The 18,270-nt window shown below is 34.2% G+C and overlaps 1 protein-coding gene across 1 annotated transcript in view; it reads right to left on the reverse strand.

Moving 5' to 3' along the window:
• The window catches only part of NAV3 (neuron navigator 3), a 225,098-nt gene that overhangs the window by 78,190 nt on the left and 128,638 nt on the right, over window positions 1-18,270 (reverse strand). The window contains 3 exon segments of the mRNA XM_015812046.1: window positions 5,480-5,599; window positions 12,989-13,372; window positions 14,362-14,470. Of these exon segments, the coding sequence (XP_015667532.1) occupies window positions 5,480-5,599; window positions 12,989-13,372; window positions 14,362-14,470 (613 nt within the window).

Below are 18,270 nucleotides of genomic sequence, written 5' to 3' on the forward strand. Positions count from 1 at the left end.
GCCTAAGGGGATTTTAAATTTGGTTTTTAAATAACTTTTTAAAAAAGGAAGAAAAGGCCCATATTAATATTTCTTTTTAACTATATTTTAAATTTTGTATATTGTATTGATTGTTTTGTTTTTTAAACTGGCTGTAAGCCGCCCTGAGTCCACCAGGAGAAGGGCGGGGTATAAATGTAATAAATAAATAATAAATAAAATAAATAAATAAATTACTTCTGCCTCTGTTAAGTCCCTGCCATTTTGGTCCTTTATCATGCCCATCTTTGCATGAAACGTTCCCTTCATATCTCCAATTTTCTTGAAGAGATCTCTGGTTCTCCCTATTCTATTGTTTTCTTCTATATCTTTGCACTGTTCATTTAAGAGGACATTCTTATCTCTTCTAGCTATTCTCTGGAATTCTACATTCAATCTTTATCTTTCTCCCTTGCCTTTCGTGTCCCTTCTTTCCTCAGCTATTTGCAGAGCTTCCTCAGACAGTCATTTTGCTTTCTTGCATTTCTTTTTCTTTCGGTACAAACTTAATTAATGTTTTGCTTCATATAAAAAGGAAGATAGCATTTGGAATAAGACAGTGGTTGAAGACCATGTTTGTAGGAAAGAACAAAAGTAGTCACTCTAGTCCTCAAAAAAAACCCCAAACCCTTAGTAGTTACTTTGAGGCTGATGGCTAAACATTCCATAATGTTTTTATTCTGATTTCAGTATGTTATAAATGCAGCAAAATCTGTGAGTTGGGCTGTAATTACTGTGAGGAATTTTTCTTGCTTTACAGAAACTTTGATGTTAGGGTATCAGTGCGCATAAAGATTCCCATGGAGCCATTTGCTTCAGCTTGTTAGAGTGATGAGAAACTATTTGTGAGCAGTCTTACTTAGATCAGTGTTATAGAACTATAAGTTAATAACTTTGTATAATTCAAATATTTATGCAGCTCTACTTATGTTATGTTTTGCAGCATTGCTTCATATCAGAATTTGCTTTCTAAGCAGTCCAGGCATGATATGACTACTGTTAATTTGCATCCTGGCTTTCCCTAGTTGGATGACACTGGCTATATTGAGCATGTTTAAATAATATACAACACATGAATGAACTCTTACCATGTCTAAGATATTTACAAGCAAATATACCCCAGATAACATGAATTGTTGAGGCCAGCTACAGTTTGCCAGTTTCTTTCCTTTTGGGTTATTGTTCCAACAACAATTGATAAATTCACTGAAAAGTTCTTTCAACACATTCTTTATTTCATTGCAATTTTGATTTAAACACCTTCCCTCTTCATATTAAAGCAGTCATATATTCTCCTCCTTTTGTTCAATATAAGAAGGAAATAGCTGCTTTCAGTCATAAGTGAGAGGGACCCACTTAGACTTTATCACCAGTTCAAAGATTCTCATTCTCTCAAAAGATTTTATTCATGTATCATACATATAAAGGTGGGGTTTTTTCAAAGCAATTCAGGAACCATATCATAAAAAGAACAAAGAATTATTCTCAACCATTAAGAATCTTTAGCTCTTTTTAAGTGCTTATTTCTACAGTATATGTAGTTTTATTACAAGAATTGTTTTTCAAAATTTAGCTGACACCTATCCATTGCCTCAAGACACCATGCTTGATAGCAAAACACTGTTTTACTGTGGTGTGTTATATGATGTATAATATTGCAATACATTTTGGGGGAAAACCTCTGAAGTTGGTGTGGCAGGATTTAGTACATTACAACGGCTCTTTGCCTAATTTTTTATTTTGACTGATGAAGTTATTTGGATGAGTAACAAAATGTCTCAGATGAACAAACTTTGGTCCAGTTGCCATGACTTAACCTTTTTAGATTCTTTTGGTCTGGAATATTGAGTCTTCATTTACATGAAGCCAAAATTTGATACTGAACTAAGTGAGGGGAAACAAGCTGAAATTAAATTCACACAAACAGAGATATTGTAGTAATTAAAAAATAGGGTTCTGGTGTCTGAGATTCAGTCTGTTTTGAATAGGGTTGTACTTTCCATGGAACAACAATTTCACACACTGGGGGTCCGCCTAGTTCCTTGGCTGTCACTGGATTTGAAGATGGTGTCTATGATTAATAGTGAATTTGCATAATTACTTCTCACGTGATATGAAATGAGTCAGTTTTTATCTATTTATCTACATCCTTTCTAGATTACCACAATATGTTACACATAGACTATCCTTGAAAAGTGTTTAGAAGGATGTTAACCTGTGGAAGCTTCCATAGTCATATTGTTCTGAAAAATCTATGGTTTGCCACTTGCCTATTAGGCAAAATTTAAAATGTTTGTAATTCCCTTTAAAATCCTAAATTGTTCGAGATGATCAAAAGAATCACATTTCTGTTACTTAACTGAGTGGCTACTAAAATCTCCAGGAAAGGCCTTTTAGAAATTAACTTTCTGTCAAAAAGAGTTGTATTGGGCATCCGATGTTTCAGTGTTTAGAAAATCTATAAAGACACTTTTGTCATATTTTAAATTCAGAAAGTGATTTAGGAACTATGTTATTGTTAATTTTAAATTGTTTTCTGAATTATATTCTTTTAAAAATATTGTTAGATATCTTTAATACTGAATAGTATTAAATAGTAGAAAACTGAATAAAATAAAAATAATAAAATAAAATAAAAATGAATTACAATATATTACTACTTTGGGGCTAAGCAAAGTATCATTTATATTAAAAATAGCATTTTGTGTTGCATAGCACTAGAACTATTTAATGCTTAGGAACTGACTATGTCCATAAATTAAAATAAATAAAATTAAATATCTTCACAGATAATAGAGCTGCACAAAATATTTATACAAATTGAAATTAAAATTAACATGGCCTGAATTTTTCTACAGAATTACAGATCTAATGAAAAACATTCCATGTTTTCTTCCTAGAATTAGCTGCAGTGAAATCAGAGAAAATGCATGCTCTGCAGGTATATTTAAAGCACGGTGCCTATTTAGGACAGTCTGCTACACTGCACATACTGAAATTTTCCTCCTGTAATAAAGAGATACAAATGACTCTCACTTTTATATTTCACAGCTATAATCAACATACACACACACACACACACACAAATAAGCTCTAGTTCCCAAACACGTACTTGAGCCATTTACATGGGAGTGAAGCAAAAAACAAAGTAACAAATAGGATACCTCTATTATTAAGAATTTTAGTATCTGCAAAATTAGAAATATAAGGGATCAAAAGAGCACCAGATGTAAAGAGATAAATATTCTCATTATTTACCATAATAATTCTTTTTTTGGCTAATGCATACACACGGAGACTTTAATTAAATAAAACTCTTAACTGCTTGAAGACAGACAACTATAATATATTCCCACAATCTTCTCTTCTCCTGACTAAACATACCCAGTACCACCAACTGTTAACTGGTACTTCCAATAGTAACTGGAGATTCTTCCAGGTCCCTTTCTGTCTTGATTGCTATTCTCTGGACATGTTTCAATTTTTCAATTGCTTTCTAAAATGTGGGCCCAAACTAAATGCAATATTTTATATTTGAGAAAAAAAAATCTTTATAGTAGCTGTAAATTAAATATATGTACCAGGAAATCTTCAAAATGATAAGTCTTTTTCAATTGGTACAAGGAGATAAAAATTAAAAATGTGAAAGCTCTATTTTCTCTGAAATTTATACAATAAAGCAATTGCGTAATAAAACAAGTAAATAGATTTGCTAAAGAAGACTTTAGTTATAACAAATTAATATCTTATGATTTTAGTGTGAGCCTATTTGACTGTTAAAACACACAATTGTACTTTTCTGGTCTATGATATGCCTGAGTCTTGCTTTTCCAATGTCCAAAAACTATTCCATACTATGCTCAAGTCCAAATTATAATACAGAAGGATAGGATATTTTAAAGCAACATTATTATGCAGATATTTGGCTGCAAAAAGAACCTCAAATATAAAATTTTGAACCTGACTGGGGTTTTCTATATAAAAAACAGTTAAGTTTATCCTTTACATAATCAAAGTACAATATTACTTGCAAACCATTCAAATAATTATTAACAGAAATTTAAACCACCAGGTGTTAAGAAATATGTACGAGCTTAAAACTGAATAAAAAACCAATAACAAAAGAAATAGTATAGCTAGATCATTTTCATAATGCAATGCCTTTAATTATGTTCTTCCAAACTTTTGTGGCTTATGATTAAAATGCTGAATTATTTAATTGTTTATGTATGGCTGAGAAAAGCAGGTTTAACAACATGATAAATAATTCCAAATTTAATTTACATATACACTGATTCAATTATAGGTAACTGGGTTGTGAAAATCTTCTGTGGGTGAGCCATTCAAACAAGAACAAAAAATGTGCATGGAAATTCTGATCACATGGCAGGAAGGGATCTTGAAAGCAATAATTCTTGTATCAGGAAGGGATCTTGAAAGCAGGAAGGGATAATTCTTGTATCATCTTAGACAAATGGCTGATCGACCTCTTCTTAAAAATCTCCATGATGGAGAACTCCTGGCATTCCATTGCTTACTAGCAATTAAGTCAGGAAATTCCTCCTTATTTCAGATGGAATCACCCTCTGTGAACCTTCCACCCATTCTTGTTCTACTCTAGATAGCTAAGATAGATCCATCTATTTGCTAAAGTAAATATTATACTAATTGGGGCTTGATTGAGTTCAAAGATTAGTTAACAAATTATACATGGACTCAGAATCCATTTCATATTTTTGATAACGTATTCCTTTGATCGTGACTTGGATAAAAAAACTCTTTGGATTATTCTGAGCTGTACTGGCAATACTCTCAAATTCTCTCTGCTGTAGCAGATGGCTACATTTCAAATAGTTTCCTACTTCTTGACCAGGTTGGTCAAGAAGTGGGAACCTGCTCAAGAAGTGGGAAACTATTTGAAATGTGAAGCCTACCGTTTCCCTGTAAACTAGCCACTGGGCTGCACCCCACAGGCACAAGGACATCATCTATAGCATATGCACAAAGCAAGAAATAATCTAAAATACAAAATAAAAATTACAGCACAAATTCTGCTATGCTGAAATTTATTATTTTTAATCACCTGATTTACAAGAACAAATTCTTAAATGTGTGCACTATTGCTAGGCAGCTGCTCTGCCTTTGTATTCTACAGGCCAATTTATTTGCAGCACTTCATAAATCACAACATTATTGGTCATTCTGATAATAATTGTCCAGTGGATGTTGATACAAGAGATTTTTTGAGGGCAGTCATTGTGTCTTTTAAGAATACACAATTCTACTCACATAACTCTCCAGCTCCAGCTTAGTTTTTTATTGCCATTGTTTTTAATGCTCCCTAACCTATAACTACTGATCCCAATATCTCCATATTTGAAAATTAATTTCCCTGAATAACTTCCAAACTTCTGTAGTAATTTGACATTCTTGACTTTTGTATAGAAAAAGGAGGCTTTACCTGTCTGCATCCACTGTCACATCATGAATTCCTTTTTGTATGACATCTCGAGAGGCAGCTATATCAGGAATTCGATTCAAGCTTCTTGTGTATAGATTGAGCCCTCCATCAGTCATGTAACTAAAAATAATACATATAAAAATGAATTAGTTGGAAAGGATACTGCCTATAGACATTTTTATTATGCTATACAGTGCAAGTATTGATATGAATTAGAGGTAATACTTTTGTTGCTTGCAGTTTATACTCTAAATAAGAATATGCAATATTGATCAAAGTGAACCTTATTAAACCAAATGATAAGATAACATATCTACAATTAAGATCTTTTATTGATTTAAATATGTTAATCACAGTTACTTTCCCTGGTTTATAACCTAACAGTAATATGTATTTTATTTATTTATTTATTTATTTATTTATTTATTTATTTATTTATTTATTTATTTATTTATTTATTTATGTCTGTCTGTCTGTCTGTCTGTCTGTCTGTCTGTCTGTCTGTCTGTCTGTCTGCTTCTGACTCTCTCTCTCTCAATCAGAATAAAGCTGGAAGGGACCTTGGAGGTCTTCTAGTCCAATCCCCTGCTCAAGCAGGAGACCCTAATACCATTTCAGATACATGGCTTTTCTTAAAAACCTCTTTTCTTAAAAACCTCCAGTGATGAAGCAACTACGACTTGTGACAGATAGCTATTCCACTGGCTAATTGTCATCACTGTTAGGAAGTTTCTCCTTAATTCCAGGTTGCTTCTTTCCTTAATTAAATCTTTGGAAAATAAGTTGACCCCCTCTTCTTTGTGTCAGCCCCTCAAATCTTGGAATACTGTTATCATGTCACCCCTAGTCCTTTTCCTCTAAACTGGCCATCTAGATTCCTGCAACCGTTCTTCATATGTTTTTGTCTCCAGGCCCTTAATCATCTTAGTTGCTCTTCTTTGCATTTTTTTTTCAAAGTCTCAACATTTTTGTAAGGTGGTGACCAAAACTGAATGCAGTATTCCAGGTGTGGTCTTCCTAAGGATTTATAAAGCAGTACTAATACTTCACCTGATTTTGATTGTCTGTTTATACAACCAAGGATTGTATTAGCATTTTTGATTGCTGCCACACACTGCTGGCTCATGTTTAAGCGATCATCCAAAGTCCCTCTCACAGTTACTGTTTTTGAGCCAGGTTTTGCCTAATCTGTACTTGTACTTTTGGGTTTTCCTGTCCAGGTGTAAAACCTTGCTTTTCTCCACATTAAATTTCATGTTTTTGGATAGGGCCCATTGTTCAAGTCTGTCAAGATCTTTTTGGATCCTGAGCTTGTTTTCTGGGGTATTGGCTATTCCTGCAAGCTTCCTGTAGTGTCATCTGAAAATTTGATGAGTTCCCTTTCTATTCATTCTCTCTCTCTCTCTCTCTCTCTCTCTCTCTCTCTCTCTCTCTCTCTCTCTCTCTCTCTCTCTCTCTCTCTCTCTGGGTGTGTGGGTGTGTATGTGCAGAAATTCCCATGTTTTGCATCTCAGATTGAAAGAATTAGGTTGCCAATATTATCTCTGCTTGATATTTGGGAAAGCTTCAGCAGACATAGTAGAAAATAATCAGCTAAAAGGATAAATATTTTTCTACTATAAGCTATATTACGTCTCTCTTCTTTATTTCCCAGCTACACCACCAAAGGAGAAATTTGATACTGCATTGTCTTCCTGATTAAAATGGCCTTATTCACAAAACTGATATATGTGTAAGGAACCACTTCAACCCACATCTTAAGAAAGCAGAACTCTTGGAAACGGTTTCTTTCAACAGAAACTTTTATTAAGAGAAATTGATAGTAGGCATGACAGATAGGATCTGAGGGATTCCCTCACAAATCGATGTTTTAAAGTGTCCCTAAACAACCCCCATCCCGCAGTTCTTCTGGGTGATTCAGACCGGCAGATTTCTAGGTGTTAAATCCAGGAAAGATAACATCAATCCAGCCTCGTTGTACATGATCATGCAACAGCTCCTCACTTGATGATGGATAAATAAACCAGATTCCAGAGGCTGTATCTTTTAAAAAACAAACCCTTTCCTAGTTGCCCGGTAAGGAGGAAAAGTTCAGAGGTGCATAGGATAAAAGGCAAATGGTTACATTGTAATGGTTAGCAGAGGTGAATAAACAAAAGGTTACTTTGTAGTGAATAGAGGAAGTGAAAGAAATAAAAAAAAACCTCCCTCTATAGCAGGATCCAGGAAAGTATGACAGGACCCAGGAAAGGGTAAGAATTGGTTTTAGATCAGAGGAGATAGATAGAAAGGAAATATAACTGGATCCTGACAATATGTTTCAGAGGATACATGGCTATGTATCATACATCCTGCAAGGGTAGGAGAGGATAGAATTATGGCTCCAGTATGTATCCTCTCCTTCACCTACTATGGTCGGGATATATAATATCTTCCTAATGAATTTCCCACAGTTTGATAATATCTGTATGGTCACAATGGAACATTGTGTAGGATTAGCTAGGATTCTAATCTAATGCCAATATAACCTTCTTACATTCTAAATCTCAGACAAAATAGTCATGGTTTATTAGCCCATCTCTCATTTGCTTTTCAATCTTTTTAGCTTCTGTTGCATCTATGAACAGTTCAAAACTTAGACATTACTGAAAAGCAAACTGGGAATAAAGCAAGACATTAGATACAAACCATAGGTCTCTCACATATCATATATTTGCAATCAGTAAATAAAGAATAAACAGTGGTTTCAAACATTGATTTACTAGCCTAAAGTAAGCTACTGTTTATTTGTTTTGTTACACTTGATCAATAAAAAGCACATTTTTGCTTAATGCCATTTCTTAGCCATTTCAGAAGAACCCCTATGTGCTAGGAACACGTTTTGAAGCAACTAGATGCCTAATATGAATTCTTCACAGGAATTTGCAGTTTCTGAGATACCAGACTGTGTTGGAAGTTGAAATATATTTGGCATTCGGTGAGGGTGGGTTAAACTATTGCAGCTTCTATTTTAATAGAATTACAAATTAAGAAAAAGAAGGTGAAAATCATATTTAAGAGTTCAAGGTACTTTAATCTTAGGAGGGTACATTTTTTAGTTGAGAGGCTACACATATGAAACAGAGTACTCTCTCATATTAATTCCTAATTATTCCTGGATGATTGTCCTCAAGGTTTAAAGTAATTAAAGAGGGAATGAAAGAGATAAGGTTTGGCATGCTTGGGTGAAGCATGTATTTTTAGTGCTTATTAGTCTTTTTTCTTATTAATATAAAATGGAAACAGTACTTTAAAAATGTTCTAGCTAAGAGCACTGCCATTTCGATAATTTTCATTCAAGAAAGGCAACCTAATTTATTTTCTCTTTTGATAAACCAGTTAATACTTTTTTACATTTTTAGTCAAGGATTACTAGCAGTAAAATATTCAACAAAAATCAGCAATCAACCTTTTTATTCATATTGTCACCTATTTGTTTTAACATTTTCAATGTGTTTCTCTTTTAACACCAAGAATACACAGACTTCAAGCTAGTGATATCAGTGATTTTCCTCCCTTCTTAGTCTGAATCCTAGGAATACAGGGATAACACCCAATAGCATCTAGTACTCCACTTTATGATACAAGTCCTGATAAATGGCAGAATATAAATCTAAAATTAAATATTTTTCTAGATTTGAACAAATCTGTCTTAGGGTAAAGTAAAAACAAATATAGAAGAAAATAACATGTTTTTTACATATTAATTTATTAAGAATTCATCTGCAACAAAATCACCTGCAAAGTCTGAGAAGAAAGTAAGTAGGCCTTTGCATACTTGAAAAAGTATTTGGATTTTACATAAGAAAAAACACAGCACCTCCCCACTATTCATTAAAGCAGTGGTTCTCAACCTTTTTAATGCCGCGACCCCAACCGATCGTAAGTCAAGGACTAAACCGGTTGTAAGTCGAGGACTAAACTGGTCATAAGTCGAGGACTAAACCAGTTGTAAGTCGAGGACTACCCAACCGGTCGTAAGTCGAGGACTTTCCCTGCCTGGGAGTGCCGCGCATGCGTGGTTCTGCCCCCTGCGCCGGCCGAGGCATAGCTGGCAAGCGGCAGAGACGGAGCAGGCCGACCACCAGCTGGCCCAGCCCAAGGGAGGTAAGGCACCCGCCGGAAAAGGGGGAAAAAATGGCAGACAAAAAAATGGCAGACAGCCTTGCTTGGCAACCCCCGTGAAATGGTCGATTGACCCCAAATGGGGTCCCGACCCACAGGTTGAGAACCACTGCATTAAAGCAACCTTCCTTTTCTCAAACTTTCACAGTATTCTGAAAATAAGGTGTGGGTGCTTTAAGAATTTTATTAACTTAATGAATAAACTCTTTAAAACAATTATACCTCTTTTTCAAACTTACCTTTGACAACAGGGTTTACCGAAATGAATTACAAGGGGGCTGTGATTGTACAAGGGCTGAACCTTTTGGGAAACATTAGCCTTAGTAGTGTGATGAAGGCATGCATATATATAAGCCGCGCTTTGCAAACAGCCAAATTGTTGCATCCTTTACAAATATTTGTGCAATAAAAGTTAACATCCACCAAGAATTCAGAAGTACATTTAAATGAAAGTTTGCACAATTGAGTGCATGTATTTGTATCTCCTCCTGTGTTAACGCTCAAGATCTTCAGAAGCCAGTGCATGCCCAGTGATCTGGAGATTTAGTTTCCCTGTATATACGTGCCCCCACTAGCTGTTTAACCCTTACTTGAATATACAAAATGCCAAAACAAAACTTAAATCAGTGAACAAGTATAAATATAACTCAGCTCTCAGCTGGTCTACTTAGAAATAAATTTTGCATAATTCAATTGAATCTAAATATGATTTACAGTGTTTACATTTCAACTCTGAATCAACCCAGAGTCTAACATTCTTTATCTCATTTCAGCAACTCAAGATTTTCAAAGGTAGAGAGACAGTAAAAAAAGGAAGGAACTAGTGGTCATAGACAGATAACTTCTTATAACTGAAAGCTCAGGTTTTATAGATATACATAGGCAATTTTTAATGTGAGATTCTTGGAATTGCTCAAAACCCTTTCTCGCTAAATCCTGGAGATTCCTAGACTTGTTCAAAGATTTTTGAAGACTTAAGCAATTCTTTGGAAGCTGATTATCCCTATCTGAACTATTACTTAATTTTGATTCAAACAAACCAAAAAAGTACACTGTACCTGTTTGGAATTTTCTTTTATATTCCAAGATAAGGAAGGACGTTACAGCATTATGACATGGCAAAATTATGTTCCAAGTGAAGAAACTATGAACTTTCTGCAATTCATTATTGAAAGCCTTTAAATAATCATAAATGTTTCTGTTTAGTCCATGACCAATTTAATTAATTTTATTATGGTTATTTAGTCTTCTGTAAGACTTGGTGGTCATATGTAAATTAAAGGCTCACTGATCTGTTGTGACATACCTATTTTGCTCTCTCTATCCTGATTTATAGAAATATTTGAGCCATCATACTATAATGGTCATGAAAAAAAATACTATACCAGCAACTATTATTTTAACATAAATGGCTTCTTTTATCCCTCTTTCAAACCAATGGTCCTCCCTATCCATTATGTGGACAGAATGTAGAGAGGACCATTGGTTTGAAGGAAGGGTTAAAGAGGCCATTTGTGTTAACAATGAGCAGTCCTCTCTCAACAGAGGGGGAGGATAAGACACCACCTATTTCTTGTCACAACGCAGTCCTTTTAGCAGTTCCAAGAAAATTCCACCCCCATTTGCACTCTGATACAGGTGATCCTGAGGGCAGAGATAAACCCCCAAATGGTGTCAAGAGATCTCAGGGAGAGTGCTAACAACCAGATGACTGCAAATAAATATGATCGTTCAAAACCTCCCCCCCTATCTTGTCAGAACCAATCCTTCCATTGCTCCCATATCCTGCCAGAACCGATGACGCTTCTTGGATGAGAAGCAAAATGTCTTCTTCTTCCTCAAAGAAAAAAACAGTCCAGTTGGCTTCTGAAAAAGCACCTTTGAGACAACTATGACCTGGATGACTCTCCATATAAACTTACTTTCATGTTTGTCCTGTCATACCCAACTCTCACTATCATATAAAAAAATAAGTAATAGCATATTCTTATAGTAAGAGCAACATTTATTCCTCTTAATGGAGCATATATTACCAATTTGCTACAGATATTCACACCTCTTAAAATATTTTCCCCATATTTGGTAAACAGTTTATCAAAGATCACAAATTTATCTCCTTGCTCTAATTTTAGTTTGCAGTGAGTCACTCCAATTTCCAGTCAAAATAACTATCCTGATTTTTGATATCTTAATTTTCAAAATAGCATTCCTCATATATCAAATTAACATTCAACACAAATCATTTGAGTTTTTAGAGGTCTTTATAAAAAAGTACATGTACATTTATTTACCCAAACAACACATCTCTAACATTATCATAACTATTCTTTATACATTATATAATATGTATGCAATGCTTAATAATATATTAAGCAAATAAGAAGACATCTCACAGATGTTACCTGGAGTATTATATCCAGTAAAATTTGACAAGTCGGAATAGGTTCAGAAAAAGCGATCATAAAAGTATTGGGAAATTAGCATCTAAATTCTATAAAGAAAGACTGAATGTACTATACATGTTTAACTTTGGTAATAACAAGTCATAGGGAGGAATATGGCAGAATCTTCTGAAAAACAGTGACTGAAAAACACTGTGAAAGTGTGTGAACAAAAGAAAGAAAGTGAATAAAAATTCTGGGTCATTCCAAAAGGCCAGACATGGAATAATGGATTTCAAACACAGGAAGCCAGATTATGGTTGAATATTAGGAGACATTTCCTAAGGGTAAACAATTTAACAATGAGGCTTATTTCACAGAAGCAGTGGGCTTTCTATTAGGTGTATATTATATTCTTTATTAGAAAAGTTTCTTTTATTCTCTTTAGAATATCCATCATTCCAATTTTATGTATACCGGTAATCTAAATGATAAGCAATTTTAGAAGATAATAAGCTATAAAACTTCAAGCCATATCATTTAATATTATAAATTCATTATAATAAAAGTCCTCAAAAAGACAAGGCCTTTCTAAAAATTAACAAAGAGAGAACCATGTATATTTATCTGCATCAGAAAAATTAAACATGAAAATCACGTTGTATATTTGTCTCTATAAAAGAGTCTAACAAAAAAATAAGACAGGAGATAACTATAATTTAATTAAGTAATTTAATTCAGTTCAAATGAAACTTTAAACAGTAAAATGTATGATTAATTTGTTAATTCATTTTCTCTGATAACTTTCATTGTAGATTATTATAGTTCTAATTCAGCCAGTAACAAATTCACCATATTTTTCAGATGTTTACCTCATTCCTTTCTGTTTACGAACAGATTTGTGAATTACTTTTAAAAAATCACAATTCTTTCTAATCTCATTTTTACAAAAAAGAAATCTTACCCACTGTTGATGTCATCAGCTCGAAGGCTCTTCCCAAGAATGTCCCCATCACTCATGTACCCTCCAACATCAACATCAGAGGAAATGTCCAGGTCACTATTTCCTTTTTCACCCATGTCAATTTGGGGGATGTTCCCAAGACGAGAGATGGCTGCACGACGAAGAGGTGTGGTGTACATGAATCGAGAAGGGTCAGTATGGATGAAGCGACTAGCACCACTGCGAGGGTACCCTCCACCCAGGGAAGGAGCGTCACCTGCCTGGAGTCGAGGACTAGCTTGTCCAAGCCTCCAGGTCACTTGAGAAGATCGGCTTGTTAAGCCAGGAATGCTTCGTCCATTCACTTCAGTTGTCACAGTACTGTCAAATGTTGTCTCCAGTGTGCTGTCAAGCAAAACAAAAACTGTTGAACCATGGCTTCCATATTTCTATGCATATGGGATGAAGGGTAGACCAAAAAAAGTTCTACTTTTAAATAAACATGTCTTAGGAAAAATAGCACCTGTTTTTAAAGATGTCACTCTAAGGCTGACATTTTTCTGCAACAAGCCAATGTCCATTCTCAGATTTTCTATATTTTAGCGATGGCGGGCTTTGAGATAAAACCATGTTAATATATAAGATTTAAATAAAATAAAATGAACCTTGTAATGGAAAATAAAACCTGTTAAATGTCCATTAAGTGACATGATGCCAATAGAAAGATAAATAGTAAATAGCAAGTAGTAAAATAAAATGGAGTTTTTCAAAATCAGGGTCTTCCTTGTAAAAATGTAATGGATCACTCATACATAGCTAAAATTAATATAAGTTATGTTTTCATTGCAATATGACAATGAGATTAAGTTAGAAATGTTTCCCATTTGTTTCAGTAAGTTCAGTACATTCTAAATAATGATAAGCACAACTTTCTTAATAGAATTTGGCAACTACAGTGTCACCCAGCTGTGTCATTACCATTAACAAAAATATTTCTTTGAATGACCTGTTTTTCTCCATCCTTAAACAGTCTCAAGACTGAATTCTATTAAAACTGTTTACTTTAACCCAAGTGGCAAGATTAAAATTACAAGTAACATACAATGCTTTAGCATTCAGAATGGCCTCATCCATACAGCACAATTATTATGGATTTGCATTGTTTAAATATGAGCTATCCAAGTTGATTTTATTCTGATATTAAAGACAATTTATAATTTGTTTTCTGGAATACTGCACTTTTGTACAATGATTAAATCTCACTTTTTGATAGATATTTATTTCTTTAGCCATATGATACATTTTAAATCAAATCTTCTGTTTAGACAACGCACTTTTTTTTTACTGTTTTTGCTTTATTGTTCCATGTATTCAACTGCACTAGTAAACAATACCTGTGGCTTATTTGAGTTCCTCTAAGACTGGACATAGTTTCTTCCAAGTTCTGTCTCAGATCAGCTATATTCTTTACAGTTCTCATTCTTCTTGTTTCAGGATCTTCTCCTGCAATCAACCAACCAGTCAATGAATATGAACATAAAAATACATAAAGCAAACCATATACGTGTAAGACAATATAAACTAGAACAATGTTATAATCAAATGATGAAAATGAGTAAAAATGAGAGTAATCTTGAGTTTGAATGACTAAATACAAATACAAATATGCTTTATGGTTCCATTCTGCTTCTGTTTTCATTAAGTCTTCCAGAATGATTATGGTTTTACAGTGAATGCCTCAAACGTATCATCATCATCACCACGTGTATTTCTAAATTACAACAACCTATTTCTTTATTATATTTTTTATATATCCTGCTTTAATCTACTCATCATTTCAAAAAGAAGAAAGTCTTATTTCATGAATCTCTGTTGCTGTCTGAGTAGGAAACTTCATCAAAACTCTGTGTTTGCAATATATTGATAAGGATGAAATAATGTACATGGTCAAGTTTATGTATGAAAATGATGTTGCATTTTTAAACCAAGTAAATTTACTTCAATGAAAAAAGCTGGGGGAAAAAATCAATTGACTTTTAGTATATTGTTTAAGAGCATATAGAAATGTAGCACAGAGAAGTCTATACATTATGGAACATTATTTCTGTTTCTTAATATAATGATGTTTGGTTATAGTAACTTGTTCAAAGTATTCAACTTATTTCTGATTATACAATGGAGAATCAACTGTAATTTTATAATAGTGAAATTGGTATAAAATGTCTATAAAATTGTAGACTTTATTGTAATTAATACACAGATTAACAAAGTAAGTATATAAGATATTTGAGAGCCAGTTTAGTGGAGAGTTAAGGTGTTTTATTAGAAGGCAGAAAATGTGACTTTTTGTCTTGCCTGGTAGCCCCCTGAGTTATTTTGAGCTCTTCTTTTCTTTCAGCCTTAGAAAAACAAAAGAGCAAATCACTTCCAAAATGTTGCCAAAGAATACTGCAGGGATGTGCTTGTGTAGTCACCAGAAGTCAGGGTCATAAATACTTTCTGCATATTGAAATTTGGTAGATTTCAGAGGACCCATATGCTGGATAGGGTCTAGGACAAGCTTTCCCCAACCAACTCACTGTGGCCAACTCGCCATGGCCAACTAGTCATGGTCAACTTGCCGCAGCCAACTCACCACAGCCAACTCACCATGGGATAATTCATGGTGGGACAACTTGCCATAGGGACAAAAGTTACATAATATTGAAGAAATTATGGACTAGAATAATTAAAGGATGCAAAAGGAGGGACAAAATGAAATGTGAATGACAAAAATTAAAATATTTTTAAATTATTTTAAATAATTAAATAAAATTGTTGAATTGCCCAGTGGTGATCTGTCCCATGGCAAGTTGGCCACAATGAGTTGGCCATGGTGAATTGGCAGCAGTGAATTGACCATGGCAAGTTGTTCAAGGTGAGTTCTCCCATTCTGCTCTGGATATATTCAAAAGAAAAAAAAATCCTGAATCATTTTTGTGCTATATAAATAAAGCCTGTTATAAATAATAAATACTGTAGGTTAAATAACCTATACATCAGTGTTTGGGGTACAAAAAATTGCACTAAATTGCTGTATTTTGGGTGCTGTATCACAAGCACCCAAAAGTCCACAGGAGAAGGTTTTTCAAGCATTTTAACACAAAAGTTATTGGCACGATAGCTGAATCAGAAGTAGTAACAGTAGGTTCAGTCATATATGGATAATCACATAATCTGAAATTTGAGGCCACAAAATCAGAACCTTGGACAGTTCACACAAAGTCTGACTAGGTTGATTTCTTCTATTTTAGGATCCCAGATTTGGAAAGGAATATTGAGTTGTCTAGCATCCACCTGAATACATCTAATGAAAGAAAGCTCCTGGCTCTACCATCAAACTGCTCTTGCTATTAGAAATATTTTCACCCTAATATTTTATTGGAATCTATCTTTCAATAATTTAAATCTATTATTCCATGTGCTTTGGAGTAAGAATGAAGCCTTGATAGTTTTCTATGTGACCTTTTTTCAGTTATCTGAAGTTGGCTATCCTATCCACCTTTAGATATGTTTGCTCAAGGCTAAACATATCTAGCTGGGTCAATCACCCTGCTCTATGTTTCTTAAAGCTAGTTGGTTCAAATTTTAGCAACATGAACAATTGTATCTATGGCTGGGTATTCACCATGTCTTCTAACTAAAAGGATATAAAGTGGAATTGTTGCTATATAAATGGAGTTTCTAATTTCTACAGAATTCTCTCTGTAAGTGATTAAGTAGCTTTAACATAGTTAATCTTTAACTGTTTATCGTAATCTTATTGTTTTTGAGATCAAAATTATATTTCTTATAGTAACACCTGCTATTGATAAATATAAGTATTTGTTTGGAAACACTATGAAAATGGAAACAGATGAGAAAGAAGACTTTTTCTTTATCACTCTAGAATGAAAATATGTTTGTATAAATAATTACTATATAAAACAGTTATTGACAGTAAGTGTTCACATGCTTGCAATTCTACGACAAGGAACAGCAGAACCTGGGGGTGGAGTGAAAAGAGTGATCATCTCAGAATCCCTATGTAGTCACAAGCAAATGAAGTCCAACCCCCCCCCTTGAGTGCCATTGACCCTTATCTAACTCTAACCAGATGCTGACTGTTAGTTGAGAAGATTCCTGTTCATAGTCCTTTAGCAATAAATCAACTTAATTGAACCTTCACTTGTGGACTTCACCTTTCGTGCCTGACAACAACCTATTTAAACTGAGGAGTGATTATGCATTTTATATGCTTTATACTTGCATATTTTTATCCTGCAATTTATCTCATTTGCTGCTGTTTCCTTAATAGGAGTCTTCTTCCTGCACAAATAGCACTCTGAAGATGAATCTTCAAAAGCAAAAATGTATGAATGCTTGAACTTGGAAAGATATTTGCCCTCCTGTCATTTGTTTCCTTCTCCTACATATTAGCAATAAACAGATCCAATCTCTGATTTTTCTGGCACAATTTCTTTTTCTGAGCATCTAATTTTTTTAGAGAGGAAAGATCTATCATAAATCTAATATTTAATAAAATGCCACTTTTGTATCTTATTAAGCTGTGGATTAATTATCAAAAATTGAATGTCCCTGAAAAATTGATTAAAAAAAACAAGAATAAAACTGATCGGAGAGGCTGCCAAGAGACTTTCAGCAACATTAAAAGAGCTGCAGGGATTTATGGCAAGTACTGATTGTGTACATATGACAACAATCTCCCATATTCTTCGTATATCTGGGCTGTGGGGTAAGGCGGCAAGATGGAAGCCTCTTGTTACAAAGAAACATATCCAAGCCTGACTACATTATTTTGCAAAAACCTACATCAAGTTTGTGAAGCACATCACAATAGTGATGGGGGACTTTAATTACCCTGACATCAACTGGGAGACAAACTCTGCACCGAGTGGAAGATCAAACAGATTCCTGACAAACCTAGCAGACAACTTTGTCTCCCAAAAAGTAGAGAAGGGAACTAGGGGATTAGCCATTTTGGACCTAATTCTCACTAACAGAGATGAAATGATAGAAGGTGTTGAAGCCATAGGAACCTTGGGAGGAAGTGACCATGCAATATTGGAAGCACAAGCAATAGAACACAGTCAAACTAGAGTCTTGGACTTCAAGAGAGCTAATTTCAATAAACTTAGAGAGGGTTTGGGAAGGATTCCATGGATGAGAATCCTCCAGGGGAAAACAACTCAAGAGGCTTGGGAAATTTTGAAAAGTGAGATAATAAAGGCCCAGTCTAGCACAATACCAACAAAGAGGAAAAA

This window comes from Protobothrops mucrosquamatus, unplaced genomic scaffold (genome assembly GCF_001527695.2).
Source record: "Protobothrops mucrosquamatus isolate PMUCROS unplaced genomic scaffold, P.Mucros_1.0 scaffold63, whole genome shotgun sequence".
In the NCBI taxonomy this organism is placed as follows: Eukaryota; Metazoa; Chordata; class Lepidosauria; order Squamata; family Viperidae; genus Protobothrops; species Protobothrops mucrosquamatus.